A 17,665-nucleotide genomic window follows, 5' to 3' on the forward strand; every position below is an offset into this window, starting at 1 on the left:
GGGGTCTGCTGCTCGGAGCACGGAGCTGGGGGGCCCTGTCCTTCCGAGCAGGAAATAAGACACGGCTCCTTTATCAATGGGACTTTCAGTTCATTTCAGTGATTTATAGCTTCCCTGGGTTCTGGGAATAAGGACACGGTGAGTGGTTCAGCGGGAGCCTGTTTAACCCCCGTTCAGCTCTTACTCCGCACGCAAAGCTGCGTCTGCGCCCAGGAAATTACCGTCTGCCCGGGAGATTCAGGATGAATGAGGACACGGGTCATTTCCTGCAGTGGGACGAACGGAGCGAGCGCATAAACGCAGGGCGCTGAGAATACTGCACCAGCATCCGCAACCAGCACGTGCACTGGAGCGAAGGATGAATTATTACCCCCCCCCCCCCCCCCCCCCCGGTTTCACGTTTCACACACCACCGGTAGTGGGGGGGAGGAAGGGGGGTGTGGAACAGTCTCCATGGAGACAAACTCAGGTGGCGTACCGGGAGGGTGACCTGGAAATTTTGGGAAGCCGAGAGAGCAGGCGAGCCCTCAGCCCCGCCCTCACACTCTCCCAACCTGCCCCCGCCCCGCCCGCTCCCCCTGCCGCCGGTATTCCACGTTATGCAGAAAGCGCCAAACCAAGCCAAACACTGGTGAGGCCCGGAGCCCTGGTGAGAGGTGAGATAACAGCCTGGCGGTGTCTGTGTGCGCATGTCTGCCCTCTCCATCAATATTTTACATCTCCTGCAAGCACAGCTGCTAATACTGCCACTAATGAAAGCACTAACAGGGACCGGGTATAGAAAAACAACACTGCTGCTGGAAACGCTCAGCCCTTTCAACTGTGTGTACAGTACACTTTACAGCATGACCTTTACACAGCGCCCCTAAAGAGAGGGAGAGAGGGGGAGAGAGGGGGGGAGAGAGAGAGAGAGAGAGAGAGAGAGAGAGAGAATGACAGACAGATAATGAGAGAGAGAGAGAGACAGAGCAAGAGCGAAAGAAAGGTAGAGAGACTGAGTGAAAGAAAGAGAGAGCTTATCTCAGTGCCTAATGTCTCGGTGCCCAGTTTGGAAAATATTTAATAAAGCCTGTCTCATGCGTCAGTTTCTTTTTCACAGTCACAAGTATGTGCCAGGTACGAGTCATTTCCAACTTCCCTATTTTTTTATAAATCCACAAACCCTTCACACCCGTACGTGAGCAAACACAGGCAGAGCAGGAGAGGAGAGGGGCAGAACATGCGGCAGTCACCAGAGGTTCACGAGGAACACGTGCTCGATCTCCTGCAGGATCTCCAGCTCTCTGAAGACGTTGCGGAGCTCGTCGCGCTCAATGCACTGCTGCTTGTTCATGTACTTCATGGCGTACATCTTCTGCGTGTCCCTCTTCTGCACGATGCACACCTGTGAGAAACAGAGGAGCACCCGTAAAACACAAAGGCTCACCTTTATATTTAAGGCCTTCAGCAGACATTCTGATCCCCAGTCACTTACACAGCTTCCCTCCTTTTACATACAATTCATTTATGCAGCTGGATGACCGCTGGAGCAGTTCAGGTGAAGTACCCTGCTAGAGGGTACAAGGGCAGTAACCCAACTGGGAATAGAACCTACAACCTTGAGAGCCGCAAACTAAATTCCTTAATAGTAGACACATGCACACGCATGCATACACCCATTACTCAGTCATTTATGATCACACACACAAACAACTGATCTCAGACATACTGATTATTTGAGACCAGATAAACAATAAAAGGCTTCAAACTTTTTTGGCTAAAACAAACGTCAGGGATATCTGACATTTTATATCAACTCAGTGTGAATGTGATTACAAGTGATGAATTTTCATGTCACAACAAAGAACATTCAGAATAAAAATGAGTCACCCTCTAATATTTGTCACTACCGACAGGAGGTATGACAGGTGAGATATTAAAACATTGTGTTGGGGTGCAGTGAAGCAGGACATACAGTCTGTGTCTGTCATCATGCAGGAAATGTATAAATACACGCAACCACGCATGCACACACACACACACACACAGACACACATACCACATACACAAACACACACATACAAACACAAACACACACACACACACACACACGTGTGTATGAGTTTCACTGAGGACTCCTTGTCAGCTGTGAGTAAAGGCTAAATTCGGGGTCAGTTCCAGTTCATCCACATCACATTCTGTGGAGTTTTCAGTGACCATTTGTATTTCTTTGGCCCATGTCGGCGCAGCTCGCCAGCGTTGCTGGTGCTGGCCTACTTACGGGCTGTGGGCAGTCGGCATGTTGCCTCTGCCCAGTCTCTGCACAAAAAAAGAAACACCGAACACAGCGAAAAGAGGAATAAAGGCACAGCTGTCACTGACCACAGCCGACTGTCCGAGGCAAACAGAAGGGACACGTTAGGTCAGAGGCGGGCGGAGGCCTGAGTGCAGCCGCGCGCTGCAGCTCTGACAGTGAGGGGCTGAGTTCTGCTACACAGGGCTGCAGTGACCCGGCTCCGTCCCCCCCCGCACAAGCATGCCGCACGCTGGCCCCCTCACACGCATGCCCCACACTGGCCCCCGCACACCCCGCTCTGGCCCCGCACACGCACAGCACCTGTCCCTAGCCGAACCAATGACACAGCTGCCCGATTAACGTAATTTGATTGTCCGGAACATTCTGGGGCGCCGCCTCACAGGACGAGAGAAGGTAAGCATGCGGAATTAGATCAGAGGCAAGGCAAAAAAAAAAAAAAACAAGATCCTGCACAAATAAATCTAATTGCACCTCCTCTGCCCCCGCCTCCGCCACCCTCTCTCCCTCTCCTTCAGCGTGCCCTGTCCAGCATTCTGGCCTATGGCTTTACACTGAGAGGAAACGCATCTGTTCTCCTGGGGAGAGGAACAACAGCTGGGGGATAAAGAGAGGGAGTGAGGGATGAATGCAGAAGAGGAAGACAAGAAGAGAGGGAGTGTTAGGGAGGGAGGGGGAGGGATAAATGCTGAGGAAGAAGACATGGAGTGGAGGGGAGAGAGAGAGGGAGTGGGAGGGGAAGGGAGAAGGAGGGAGCGGGAGGAGCACTGCCAACCTGGTTTCCATGTGCAGCCAGGACATGGGGCAGAGCACTGTAGGACTGCTGGCTGGTTTTTTTTTTGAGAGGGGGGGGGGTGGTGGTAGTGATGGTGCAGCCTCTCTCCTTCAGAGGACAAATTTAAAAAAGACAAATGGGGCAAAGCTTCACCCAGGGTCTATTTCAGTTCCCCTCTCCTCAGTTTCTGCCTTAGCTCAGCAGCATGCTGTGCCACACAGCTCTCTGTGGCCCGGGTTTGGTCCCCTGGCACAGCGCAAACCCAGTTTCTCTCCAGCCTGCTTTTACTGACAGCGGGAGCGCTAGCTTTCATTATTACCGGCAATGATCCAGGAGACAGAACTGTCACGCATACTAATTAGGTATTCACAGCTACTATGAACTGTTCAGCACATCTCGGTGTCAGTGAAGCTAAAAAAGATAAATAATAAAAATTAATTAGATCAATGGGAGACATGAACCAACGCTCAACAACATCCTCCCTGGCCATGGCGCTTCAGCTGAAACAACTCTCAACAGGAACTCAAAGGAAGTGCTCTCAAAGCTCACTGCGTGGATGGCCCTATTGAGGTTTCAGAGTGCACGGCACTGCGAACACAACGCATTGGTGGCGCGTGCGTTGAACAGTCAGCCAACAAACTGACAGAATTCTGTTTCACAGCTCACCGTAATCCATTACAATCCCATAATGTCTTGCCTGAAATACTTTATTTCCTTCAGAGGTATTATAAAATATTCATTAAAAAAGGAACTTAGGGTCCACAGTAACCTCGGTCCACATATTGTATTTATACTTTTAGATGACCTTCTTTTGCAGACTGAAACACGCGACTCAGAGGTTAATCACACAGCAGCTATTCATTAATTCACAAAAAGGACTTTCATTTAAAAATCCACACAGATCCGTTTTATAACCGCTTTGTGAAGTCCCACTGAATCAGAATGATTCTTTGAAGGGAATTTCCGTGGACCTGTGAGCATAGGTCAATAGGAAAATGAGGGCCGATTCAAAGGCGCAGACAGGAAGTAGAGGAGACTAATGAACAGAACCGCGCGGGGAACCGCACGCATGGCGGCCGGACCGCTGGGACACGTGCCTTACTGACAGCAGGTAATACACACCAAACCCAACCTGATCAACCTCCAGGAGCAATCAGCCAAATGCCAAGGAACAGCTTGGCCGTGTGCTTTGCCTGCCTCTCATCAGATATTCCACGTGAGCGTCTGCCTTTCAGCTTCCTCTCAGGCTGGAGCGGTAATCTCCTCAAAGGCGGCGTCTTTGAAAGCGAGAGCGTGAAAGCCTGTGTGAGTTATGCGCTGGTGCTCACTCACTGAAGATGCGATCCTGCATACCTTCGTCCATGGAAGCGCTCTGAATACCTCAGCTGGATTCAATAAACACTTTGTCTTTGTTTGACTTACAAACTAAGTCAATTATTAGTTTCTGTCTTCATAAACACACTTTGGAGAGTTTAGCGATCTCTATAGTTAACTCACCAAATCGTGTTTGTGACAAAAAATATATATAAAAAATGCTATTTATTTTTAAATGAAGGAGAAATGCTAAATGAAACTAGGCCAGGGTCCCAGAGGCTGGACAGCTATAACAAAACACTCTTTCCTTGAGGCGAGGAGTCTCATGTCACTGCGTTGGTAGTGACACGGTCCCTGTGAGGTCACCAGCCTGATGTTCACAGTGTGGGCTATAATCCCTCTGCAACAGCTGTGTGGATTTACCCTCCCTAAACCTGTGCTTGAGCCGGATTGGCGGATGCACTGGCTAAACGGTGTCTATTGATTTCTTCCCGGTTTCTGAGAGCCTCAGGGTCAGATCTTGCTGAAGGCCAGTTATGCACAGATGATGGACGTGTTGGAATGCTGGAGATGAACAACACCTTCAATCGGAGCTACATCAAAGGCTGTCCCCTGGGAAATGCGTACTGTTGGGAAATAGTTCCATCACCATGCTTCTGTAACTGATTTTACTGAAACTCAAAGAGAAAAGAAAACCTCTTTTAGCATTAGGAAGTTTCATAAAAATAAAACAAAGCAAGAAAATACTGACTGTATCTTCAGTGAAGTTAAAAATAGAGCAAGGCTTTTACAAATATAGGACAGCAGCCTGCAAAGCAAGTCTTCAGATCTAACAGCATTTTCTCGGTATCCTTGATAGGCTGAATGCCATGAGGTATATGTCATGATAATCTTTTCATCAAGAGATCAGTTTCTTCCCTCTCTCTTCCTCCCTCTTTGTCAGTCTCACGCTCGTTTTATCTATCTTGAAATGCCATTGCCGTTCAGTGCTGATGAAAAATAAATCCTTGCTAATTAGTAAGAAAAAAATGTGTTGTACAAACCCTAGAAAATGCCACGACTGACAATTCAGTGAGAAACATCCAGAGATACAAGAGAGTTTCTGTGTGCAGCACCCTTCCAAGAAGCATTTAAAATGCATTATGCACAATAAATCAAAAGAACATATATGCCCATATCATCAAAAGAACATTATCATTTTGTTTATGCCTGCATGTCTTCAGAAAAAAATACAGCATGCAGGTTTTAAATATTGATTAAGTGTTATTTCTGTCAGTATGATAAATTGATCATTCACGATTGGCCGTGACACAGTGGAATGATTTTGATGACTCGTGACTTTGATTAGACAGAGAGCTGAGGAGGCAAGCTAACCTGCTGTGTCAAGTCTGGTAAAATCAAGAAAGTAGACAGAAAAGGAGTAATGGAACTGCATCATCACTACCTTTCCTGTTTCTAGCAGCGATATGATACCTTGCTATACACCTGTCATGTCAAATTGCTGAAGCTATACAGACTTGATCTTCATTAATCTGCTGCTGGAAGAGGCGCTGTTGAGCCAGCAGGGGGCAGTCTTCCCTCCAAACCACATAAAGTCCACTGTGCCATCGATTCCCCTGGTCATCATTGTAAATGAAAACTGAGTTCTTGGTTGGCCTGCCTGCGTAGTAAAATGTTATCAGCCTAAAATCAATTCTGATAGAGCACTTTCTAACTCTAATAGAATATAAACTGTCCCTACTGGTTAGAGTTGAATAAGCACTGTTAGAGTTGATTTAAAATGGTGGTTAAATAAAGGTAATAAAATGTTTAGCATGAGGACAATGCTATCTGAGCTAGCAAAATGACTGCAGGATTCTTGTAGTTTTGGTCATCCTTCAGTTTTTAGTCTGTTGTTCCTTATCTTCATCTTGTGAGAGAAATTATCCACAACAAAAGGGTATGATACATTTTCAAGCTTTGAATATTTAAGTCAAACCCGTTTCAAGATGACTACCTATTCAAACACTTGTTTTATGATAAAATATCAATATTTAATAATAATGGCAGCCTACTCTGCTAGCTCCACAGTGAGGTGCTATTAAAGGCATAAAGCTGTAAAAGATGACAGCTTACAAGGGGAAATGGTTCCTTAAATTCACACAGAGATGAGGATATTTTTCTTACAAGGGAAGGGATCTTACAAGGGAAGCATGCAGCTTTGTTTAATATAGAATTAATCAAGAATAAAGATTACCTTTAATTAGCCAAACACTGCAATTCACGTCATGATTTGATGAACACATGAAATCATATCAATTGTGAGTAGTTTTATGGGGTGACTATATTTGCCAAGTCTAGCAGGAGAATAACAGCCTGCACTAATGCCAGGTGTACCTGTCCCATAGTGCAAAACATGTTTTTTTAACCACATTTCCTGGTCGACCATTCTAATTACAAAAGTAAAAACAAAATGGAAGAGAGTTTCGGTTTTTGGATGTCAATGGTGTGTGCTCATCCAGTTGGTGATTTGTCAATGAGCATCAAACAAGCTGTTGTCAACATATTAATAAACAGCAACCTGAATAATTAAAAACAAGTGGCTCTTAGAACACTCAGAGAGTTCCTTAGTTTCCAAGTCCATTTAAAACATAACGGCTCCCATGCAAATTCATATTCCCCATTTTCATTCCTTTCTATAAATGTACTCTTGAGATAGTGCACTTTTACTGTACACCCGGATCCTCTGAAGCAACCTGGTGTCATTAGAATGGCCAGAATCAAAGTGTGCACCATTTTCTCTTGTTTTAAAGCCCTTTCATGTTTTCTTCAAAGACAGGCTGTCGTTATAATGAATTATGGTTTCTCCAAGGTTGAAGGAGGTATTTACTTAATAAAACCGCCCCGTCCCCCTGGTCCCGCTATAGTTAGAAGCTCTATCAATTGTTGTCACCGAGCAGAGCTCCTGGGACTGCCGCCACATTGAGGAAAAAGGCACTGGGTTTAAATTTAGTTGAACGAGGAAGCACAAGTCTCCTTTTCTAGGTCAGGTAAACGGCGAATATACCAGCTGCTTCGACAGAACCCGAAAGAAAATAAATCAACACTTTCACCCAACAAACATAATAATGAAGTTCCTGGTTCCTTTCCCAGTCCTCTTTCATAGCCGAAAAAATATTGAAGTTGAATACTGAATATTGAATACTGGCTCTCATGTTGATCCAGCCAGACTGCAGCAGACAAAGGCTGCTCTGCTGTAGTATAAATAATGGCTGGTGTTCCCAAGATGTGCTGAGCAGATCCTTGGGTGTGTGTGTGAGGATAAAATCTGTAATGGTGTATGTCACATTTAATTAACTTTCTTGGGGAAAATTCAAACAGATAACAGATAACACATGCAAAGTTTGCAAACATTTAATTGAGAACATTTTCACTTTAAATAAATTAGGCAGCTCCATTCACTCTAACAACTACTTTCCCCAAATGTCTATCACAGAGCACTGAAGATTGTAGTCCTGGCAACCACACGTAAGCTGTCTCGATCGACTGTCTCGCTCCACAAGAAACATTGTGCATTCGATTACCTCACGCGCCTAAATGCAAGCATACCTGTTCGGCAAAAGTTTAAAAATACGTAGCTGGTTAATAATAAGGAAACAGCGAGAAAAGAGATGAGCCCCCGTCATCTGCAGACGGCCTATGACAGCGAGTGTAGGAGTTTGGTACGTTCTCTGTGCCTCCATTCGACGCGTTCTATTTATTTTCTACGCAGAGCTGGAGAAGCGGACGGATGCAGCCTGGCGAGCGGGTGGTGCATTCGCCGGTTCTGCGTTTGCAGGAGGTAGATTGCGCTAAGCAAACAAAAGCCGTCCAGCCTGGCTGACGAAACGCTGATCAAACTGTCCAAATAGATCAAATATGAATCAAGATTCAGCGACTGCATTGTCTATTTCTCGCCCCAAGTGTTTTCAGAAACATATTTTAGTGCACAGTTTAGGTGGAATAAGAGAAAGTTTATGAACCGGACGCCATGTTGTTCTAGTTTTAAAACAGGGAGCTGAAACCAAGGACTGCAGTGTGCAGGTGCAGACTGTCACCTGTTTTCACTGCACTGATCCAATAGAGGCGTCAGGCCACACCAAAACGTTTTTCCATCTTCATCAGACAATGAAACATACTTGCTCACACACACACACACACACACACACACACATCCGCACTCATACATGCACACACAAATGCACTTGCGCACACACATATACGCACACACATGCACACGCACACACACACACACACACACACACACAAGAAAGGGGTGGATGGGATGCAAATGTGCTTTCAAGCTCTGATAGACTTGTCAACTGGGAGTGGGGAAAAATAAATATCTCTTATTTAATTTACTTGCTTTATATCATAAGTGACAGGCAAGGGGAAATGGAAGTGTTCACTGAGCCTTTATGCAAAGCATCTGCAGAACATTAACGCTGACATTGCCATTAATTCACTGACCATTCCCTCTTTCTACAACAGGAGTGAAATGGATTTCTTCATGAGACTGAATTAAAACAAAGTATAAAGGATGACTATGTCTTCAGACACTTGTCTTAAGAGAAAAGGGATAGCGCAGGTCTTAAAAGAATAGTTCCCTTCCTAGAGCGTTCTTCATATTAGTTTATTTTGAGTGCATAAGTGTATGCTTATACTTGTGTGGGATGAAGAATATTTCAGATATGTACTGAAGTTTCTTATAACTTTCTGACTTCAACGTGGCTGGCGCAGGGCCATAATTCTGCTGTACAAGCTGCTTTGGAGTTATCTGAACTGTATTTTCTTGCCTCAGACCAAAAAATGCCCCTTTATCAGCAATTGTAGTGGTGGCAGCCTGTCTGAAACTTTTTCAAATATCTAAAATATCCTTCATGGCACAAAAACAAAAACTGTCTAGGTCAATCATACAGTAAAATTTAAATGAAAGTGAACTATCACACGCTATGAACTATGATGCATTATACAACAGTTTCCATGGTTTATGTGTATGTATAAGATGCTATTTTAGGTTGTGTATCTTTCTGCTGGCTGTACACTTAGAGCTAGTGTGGCCTGCTACCACTCCTCGACCAATTAAAATCTCACTGCAAAATCAGGGCTGTCCCTTCTGAACAACAGTCCCACAATAAATCAGGTCTGCTCGATTTTCAAAAATCTACCAAAAGATTTGAGTTCTTTCCTGAAAACTAAACAGTACACACAAGAGATATAAAAGTTTTTTTTTTTAGTTCGGTGCATAACATCGTATTAGAATCCGTTCAAACGTGTTGCGTTGCCATGGAAACAAAATTTGAGAAACCAGAAGAGAACAGTAAATTAATACAGTCATAGTCTAGGACAGTGGATCCAAACCCCAACCTTCCCAGCCACCCTCCTGGGAAAGCCCTGTGAGTGCTGGTTTTCATTCCAGCCACAATAACAATCCCAGAATTTTAACAAGCTGTTTAATTTTCATGTTTGGAGAGATTATTCTACCCTCTTAAGCTATATTATGTCAGAAATAGTTATGCATACCATAAAGAGTACAAATCCTAAAGGCACCTTGTGTTTACTGTGCAATATTGCAAATAATTACATTAGAAAAGATAACCAAGTTTTTTACCTGTTCAAATTTAAGACTGAGGTAAATCCTAATTAGGTTGCTGGGCACATTTTTAAGTGATTTCACATTTCTTTTTCATAAAATTATTAATAGATTGCAGGTTTGGCTTATTATCATTTGCTTGTTCTTTGAATTCTGCATTATCTAGCAAATGGTTAGTTTTTGCGGCCATATGTCAGACCTTTCACCAGTTAGGAGCATATTGACACACCAGTCTTTAATTTGATAGGCTTCTTCTTTGTTACCTCTTTGTGCTATATTTGTTTGCAGTATAACACCACAAGAATGCTCCTATTTGGTGGAAGTGTGGACACATGACCACTGTACAACCGGTATGACGAATGAGCAATGTAGATGAACATGCTGAACCCTCAAATAATTCATCAAATACAAATACGAAACTTTATTGTCCACAGAGTGGAAATTTGCCTTTGGCTTCAACAAAGAAAGACATAAAAGAAACATACAAAAATACAAAATACAATAAACAATTTAAAAGATAATCCAAAAATACAGTTGTTGAACACTGACCTAAAAACTGTGTTAGAGCTGCAACAAAAAACACAGAGGTACCACTACTGGTCCCAAGCTCCCACTTAGGGCCCTAATAGCATTTGGGAGAAAAGACTTCTTATGATTATTCTTTTTATGTTGTTAGTGATACATGGAAATTATGTTGTTAGTATCATTTGAATAGAGCAACCAGCAGGAATATCTCTGCCAGTGTAAGACTAGGTTGTCTACACTTAGCCTGGGGGGATTTAATTACCTACACAAACCTACACTGTAAACTGGGGGACTTTCTGCATTGTTACTCCAATGGAAATCCCCAGCCAAATGTGTTACACAAACTGTTCTCAGCCTCCAGGGATTATATCTGTAGTGAGAGAGAAAAACCTGCAGTTTGGGCAAGTCTCTTTACCTACAGGGCAGAAGACACACGTGCAACAGCCCGGCAATTCCCCAGCTGCCTGGGCTGAGCAGGGCAGATCCCTCTTTAAGACAGCAGACCACACTGCATCCTCCTTCTGAGAAAGAGATTCCCACTGATCACTGCATCCTCCTTCTGAGAAAGAGATCCTCTCTGATCACTGTGTCCTCCTTCTGAGAAAGAGATTCCCACTGATCACTGCATCCTCCTTCTGAGAAAGAGATTCCCACTGATCACTGCATCCTCCTTCTGAGAAAGAGATCCTCTCTGATCACTGTGTCCTCCTTCTGAGAAAGAGACCCTCTCTGATCACTGCATCCTCCTTCTGAGAAAGAGATCCTTTCTGATCACTGTGTCCTCCTTCTGAGAAAGAGATCCTCTCTGATCACTGTGTCCTCCTTCTGAGAAAGAGATCCTCTCTGATCACTGTGTCCTCCTTCTGAGAAAGAGATCCTCTCTGATCACTGCATCCTCCTTCTAAGAAAGAGATCCTCTCTGATCACTGTGTCCTCCTTCTGAGAAAGAGATGCCCACTGATCACTGCATCCTCCTTCTGAGAAAGAGATCCTCTCTGATCACTGTGTCCTCCTTCTGAGAAAGAGATCCTCTCTGATCACTGAAAGCCGAAATGACAATGTAAACCCTGCTAGTGAATAATTAAGTCTAAAATTCCAACGCAAACACAGCTAGTGACTCATTTGACCTGAAATGACAACGCAAGATCGGCCAGCACCCAATTAAGTCTAAAATTACAATGCAAACCCTGCTAGTGACTAATTAAGTCTAAAGCGACAACATAAGCCCAGCTAGTGACTCAAAATGTCAAAAATGACAACGCAAAATGTGCTAGTAACTGATTTTCACTAAAACAGCAACAAAAACCCTTCTAGAGACCAGCTTAGTCTGAAATGACAGCAAACTAGTGGCTAATCCAGTCTCAGAGAAAACTCATCATGCAGTAAAACGCGAGCTCTCTGAAGCGTGCTTTCAGGGTTCAGCACAGTAACGGTCCTCAGAGCAGGATCCTGTTCTATGAGCCCTGTGCAATGGGCCCTCAGATCCTCCCGTGGCCTGACTCTCCAGTCTCAGTGTTAAAGCAGCACTGCACACGCTCACACTCCTGTCAGCTTACAGCACACAGCTCCAGGCAGAGCCAGCCGCGCGGCGTATCGCTTTCATGAGCCTCAGACTCAGCGGGCGTCGCCATGCCGACCCCCGTTTCACATCTTTCTTTACCTGTATTATCTGAACTGATGAAAGGAACACATGTGAAGTGTACACACACACACACACACACACACACACGCTACCATAAATGCAAATGCACAAACACGTACACACGTGGATGTTTGCACAGATACCTGCACACAAGCGCCACAAAACACACACATGCACAAATGCATGCACACAGGCACACACACATACATGTACACACACACCACACACACGTACACACACATCCATGTAGGCATGCACATGTACACACCCCCACGCAGGCACACACACGCCCCCACGCAGGCACACACGCACACACTCACAGACACACACACCCCTATAGTTAGATGAGTTTAATGTGCGCTGTGGACGTGTGGCGGCTCTTGGCAGAGTGCAGGAGATGCTCGCTCGCTGCGTGGTTATTATTTGGCCATATGTGCCCGTTTCACTCTTCCTCCAGGGCAGCCGGCTGTTCCCAGATCTCCCTCACACGGCACGCCCACCCCACACGCTCCACCCCCACCGACAGAGAGATGTCCTCTCCCACACCCTCAGCTCAGGGCACAGGGCAAAGGTAATGTTCTGGACATGGGTGTGAGATTAGGCCTCAGCTGCTAGGGAATATGGGCATGCGAGAGAGAGACCTACACATTCTCTCTCTCTCTCTCGATCTCTCACTCTCTCTCGCACACACACACACACACGCACACTCACACAAACACACACACTCCAGCACATGCGCATGCACACATACACACTCACACACACACATACTCACCACACGCACACTCACACAAACACACACGCACACATTGTTAGATTATCATTTTAACTCGCATGTGTGTTATGCGTATTCTAACATGTAAAATCTTTCTCAAATTGTTCTTGAAGATAACTATTAGTTTGGCATGGCCTGTTTATGGATGCATACTAAAGTATCAGTAACTGCCCTGCAAATTGAAAAACAAATACCATATCATCCATTAAAAGTGAAATAGGTGGACAGAGATTCCCTGATTTAGCTAATTCCACAAAAGGATGCTACACACCACTGCTATATTGTCTGTAATTCCCCCCTCAGTGGTGATTTAGTCTGTTGATGATAAACTTGGTTATCACTGCCTAGTGTAGCATTGACCTAAAAGCAGACTGCATTTTCAAGTGTTACAAACATTTTTATAGTGTTCTAAAAATGCCTCTCAGTATTGTTCCAGAGCCCTGCTACAGCAGCTCTGGCTCATGCCCTTTGACTGATTCGCCGTTCAGAGAGGCAGGACAGACAATACTTCACAACAATGGCTTCCCGGGCAGACAGTGCCCACACCGGATGCATGATGAAGGGAAACAGACCAATGGGAACCGGATAAAGGTCGACCGGCAGCTCTGGGGACACAGGTAATGAGTAAAATTAACATACATTCAGATGGTAATATTGTAATGGACTGAGACGACACAAAGAAGAATTTCTTTCTCAGGGATCAGAGGTCCAGAATGGACCTGCAGTTCCAAATCCCAGAGCGAGAGAGACAGAGAGAGAAAGAGAGGGTGGGGGGAAGAGAGATAAAGAAGGGGGGGGGGGGAATGATAAAGGGCTTTATCTCCAGACATTTCCAAAGCCAACAGTGTGATAAGCTTTCAAATCTTCATTCCAACATCCCAGTCATCTCTTACCCACACCCTATTATGCACTGAATATATTAGCATATCTGGGATTCTCATTAGACTACATTACCTTGCCTCAGATCTCCAGCAGGTCTTTGGATCTGATAGCATGCATTCATCTGATTTATACATTTTCTCCTTCTGTGGAAGAGCTATGCACCAAATCATAATGTGAATATACATTCAGTTGAATGACATCCAACTGGCATATTTTTTTCTTCATCAACCAGTCAAATTAGGAAAAATGTAAACAGAAATCTAAATTTCTCATAGAGCTTCCTGAAGCACTCACCAAGCACTGACCCAAAAAGCCTCACACTCCTCTACACACATATGTGCATGCATACGCACACACACATGAACACACACACACACAAACGCACGCATGCACACATACAAACACACAGACACGCACGCACGCACACACACACATACACGCACGCACGCACACACACATGCACACACGCACGCACACACACATACACACGCACAGACAGACGCACGCACGCACACACACACACACACTCTGTAATTAAATGTAAAACAAAACTGTGATGTAGTCTTAAGATTGCCATGAAATCTTCTCAGATCCCAGCTGAAATGAGAAATCTTTAAAAAGAAAATACAGCTCTGCCTAATTTAATTAACCACAACTGCAAGGGTAGTTAAGAATAATTTAAATTAAAATGTAATTACTTAAGGCCCACTTCGCGAAGCAAATTTCCACAGTGCTTTCTTGTTTGAGTTAATGAGTGCACAAGGTAATTACTGCCATCAAATTACCCAGAGTCCCGAGCGGTGTGTGTGAGCATGTCGCTGTGAAGGCCCTTCTGACTGAAAAGGGCTTGCGCCCGGAGACAAGCGCACAGAGACGCAGCGCAGCCGGTGGCGTGCCGAGGAAGCTGTGGTGTGCGAGAGCCGTGCCGATCCCTCTTACCTTTCCAAAGCTGCCTTTCCCGATGGCTCGAAGAATCTGAAAGTGATCGAAGTTCACTGCAAGAGAAAAAGAGAAGCGTATTAGCAACTGACACCGTTGACCACCAAGACGTGTGACATATGACCAGCTGCTGGGCAGGACAGGGGATGAGTGATTATTAAGCAGTAAGGCTGAGGAGCTGGAGGTCACTGTGCTGGAGATTAGAGCGGTGAGACGCGGTATGGGCGGACGAGCCCTTCCCCTTCCCCCGGGCTCCGACCTCATGGTAACCCAGCAGTGGGCCGCTGGCGGTGCACGCCCACAGGACAGCGTCTGCCAACCTCAGGCCAGGCCCCCCGGGGGGAACGGAGGGAACGCATCCGTATCCGTGGTGATGCCAGACGCAAACAAACCCTGGCATGGTGGGCCGTTTTAATGGAGGTTAACAGGATGACTCACTGTTCCCCACGCAAACACACTCTATCTGCCAAGGGGGCGGCGGGCGGGGGGAGTGGGGAGGGGGGGTGACTGGGAAAGGAATCCTCGGCTCAGATGCACTTCTACTCTTCAGACGCAGCAGATCCAGCGTACAGACGGCTGGCAGGCCCGTGCTCGTCTGAAGCTGTAACGATCACGTCAGGGAAAGGCAGCGTGGAGCAGAAACGGCAGGTTTCGGTGCTGAAGCTTCCACACGCAGCCCTGGGGACCCACTGCGTACGCTGCTTTTTCTCACAATCATCACTGCAACCTCAAATTGCACGCAAGCCGTTAATCAATTTTTTATGCATGCGGAAGGATGATTTATCCCCTAAAGGCTGCACGTCAGAAATACCTATGCATATCATAGCAGCATAAATGTCCCATAAATGACAGCCTCTGGTCGCCTGGCTGATTCCCATTTAATCACTCAGATCAAATAATGCACTAATGTCATATATGACAAATGATTCCACTGTAAAGAGGCCCCATTTTTTATTGATTCAATTATTGACTGACATGTGAGCTCAAGCATTAACCACAATGCTGAGATGCCTGGACTCTGAAGTGAAGATCTCTGCACAAATTGAAGAGATCGGCGACAGACCTCATAGCTTCATGAGCCTGCATTGTGTTAAAAGTAGGAAAGAAATATGGCAGCTGTAACAACTATATCCAAAGATTGACAGCAAGAAAAACCAGCATATTCAGTGGGTCCCCAGCAGCATGAATACATGATTTGCAGGAGGTATTGGTTAGTCCTGGACTGCCCCCAGTGTTTCTGTTGCTATGGCACAGTTGTGTTTGTGTTGTGGAGTGGACATTTGCCATGAACGACAATGGAGGACTCAAGAGGCTCTAGTAGCCCTTATGCAGACTCATTCATCTTAGGCCAAGATAAAGCATTCAGTCTGAGCCTACAAAAAGGGTACTGAGCCTCCCTTCACCTTCCCCTTCCCCTGGTCCCCAAAAGCTTACCCAGCAAAAACATTTACACGTTCATACAGCTGGACACATTCACCAAAGCAGCTAGTGTTAAACGCATCCCTCAGGTTTATGTCAACAGCTACTGGATGCAGGTTTGAACCTGCAACCCTCTGGTTACAAGACAAGCCTATACGCTTTACCAGTGCAGCTCCCACAGTCTCCATGACTGTCATTCACTGAATTACAGATACAAAGCGCGGTTAATAATCAGTACATTGAGCACATGACCCACTCAAAAGATGAATGGATGTGGCCCTGGTCCTTCCCAGCTGAAACCGTCTTCCATCTGGTCACAGATGAGTGCCTGGAATGGGCCCATTATTTATCGAGTGTCCTACTGTTCACTGTGGAAATTACATTTGTAGCGGAAAGGTATTCTTCAGGAGCTCCTTAACCCCTTAACCGGTTGTTCAAACAAAAGGCAGAGCTGCCTGTTTAAGGATTAAACCATTTATGACAATGAATTACAGCTATTTGTCATTCTGAAGTATTTCACAGTTCCAGCTATTAAACAGAATTCCAGAATGAATACTGAATAAATGTTAAATTCTGTGTTGCAGGTTATTTAAGCCTTTAACTTGATTGGCCTGAAGAGTTAAAGTGTTAATACCCTATAAATTGCAAATGACACCTTTTCTATGTTGATTAACTCCAGCTAATTTACACATGACCAGTTTCTCCAGTAGTTAAATTTCCAAATATGCACTCAGTGGCCACTTTACTAGGTACAGCAGCTTGTTAACACAAATAGCCTGCTCCTCCAAACAGTGAATCATGTGGCTGCAACTCAATATATAGAGCATGATGACAGGATGAAGAGGTTTAGTTTTTGTTCGACCAAACATTACAAAGCATGATTTAAGTGACTTTGACCATAGTACGATTGTTGGTGCCAAACGCGGTTGTTCCAGCATCTGAAAAACAGGTGCCCTCCTGGGATTTTCAAGCACTACAGTCTAGAGTTTGCAGAGAGTGGTGCAATAAATAAGAAACACCCAGTGAGCAGCAGTTCTCTGGGTGAAAACAGCACGTAAATGGGAGAGGTCAGAGGAGAACAGGCACTCATTCAACTGAACGGAAAGGCCACAAATGCTCAACTAACAGCTGTTTACAACAGCAGTGTGCAGAAGGCATCTCCGAATTCACAGCGCATTGAGCCTTGAAGCTTGATGGGCTACAGCAGCGGAAGACCACGCCAAAATCGGTCAGAAAGATGAGGCCACAGTGGGCACGTTATCACTGGACGATTGAGTATCAAAAAAAAACGGCCTAGTCTGATGAATCTCAATGTCTGCTGTGACATTCAGATGGTAGCATCTGGATTTGGGGCAAACAGCACAAATCCATGGATCTAACCCGCCTTGTATCAACCATACAGGCTGGTTGTGGTGTAATGGTGTTGGGTAATGTTTTCTTGGCACGCATTAGTACCTACTGAACATCACTTGAATGCCACAGCATACCTA

General features: G+C 45.2%; 1 protein-coding gene across 1 annotated transcript in view; it reads right to left on the reverse strand.

Annotated features, from left to right (window-relative positions):
* LOC118218257 (serine/threonine-protein kinase 32C-like) overlaps window positions 1-17,665 on the reverse strand; it is a 59,900-nt gene that overhangs the window by 16,657 nt on the left and 25,578 nt on the right. The window contains exons 2-3 of the mRNA XM_035400810.1: window positions 14,757-14,812; window positions 1,233-1,384 (exon numbers count right to left, since the gene is read on the reverse strand). Coding sequence (XP_035256701.1) covers window positions 1,233-1,384; window positions 14,757-14,812 — 208 coding nt within the window. The remainder of the gene's footprint in view (window positions 1-1,232; window positions 1,385-14,756; window positions 14,813-17,665) is intronic.

This window comes from Anguilla anguilla, chromosome 18 (genome assembly GCF_013347855.1).
Source record: "Anguilla anguilla isolate fAngAng1 chromosome 18, fAngAng1.pri, whole genome shotgun sequence".
Taxonomy (NCBI): domain Eukaryota; kingdom Metazoa; phylum Chordata; class Actinopteri; order Anguilliformes; family Anguillidae; genus Anguilla; species Anguilla anguilla.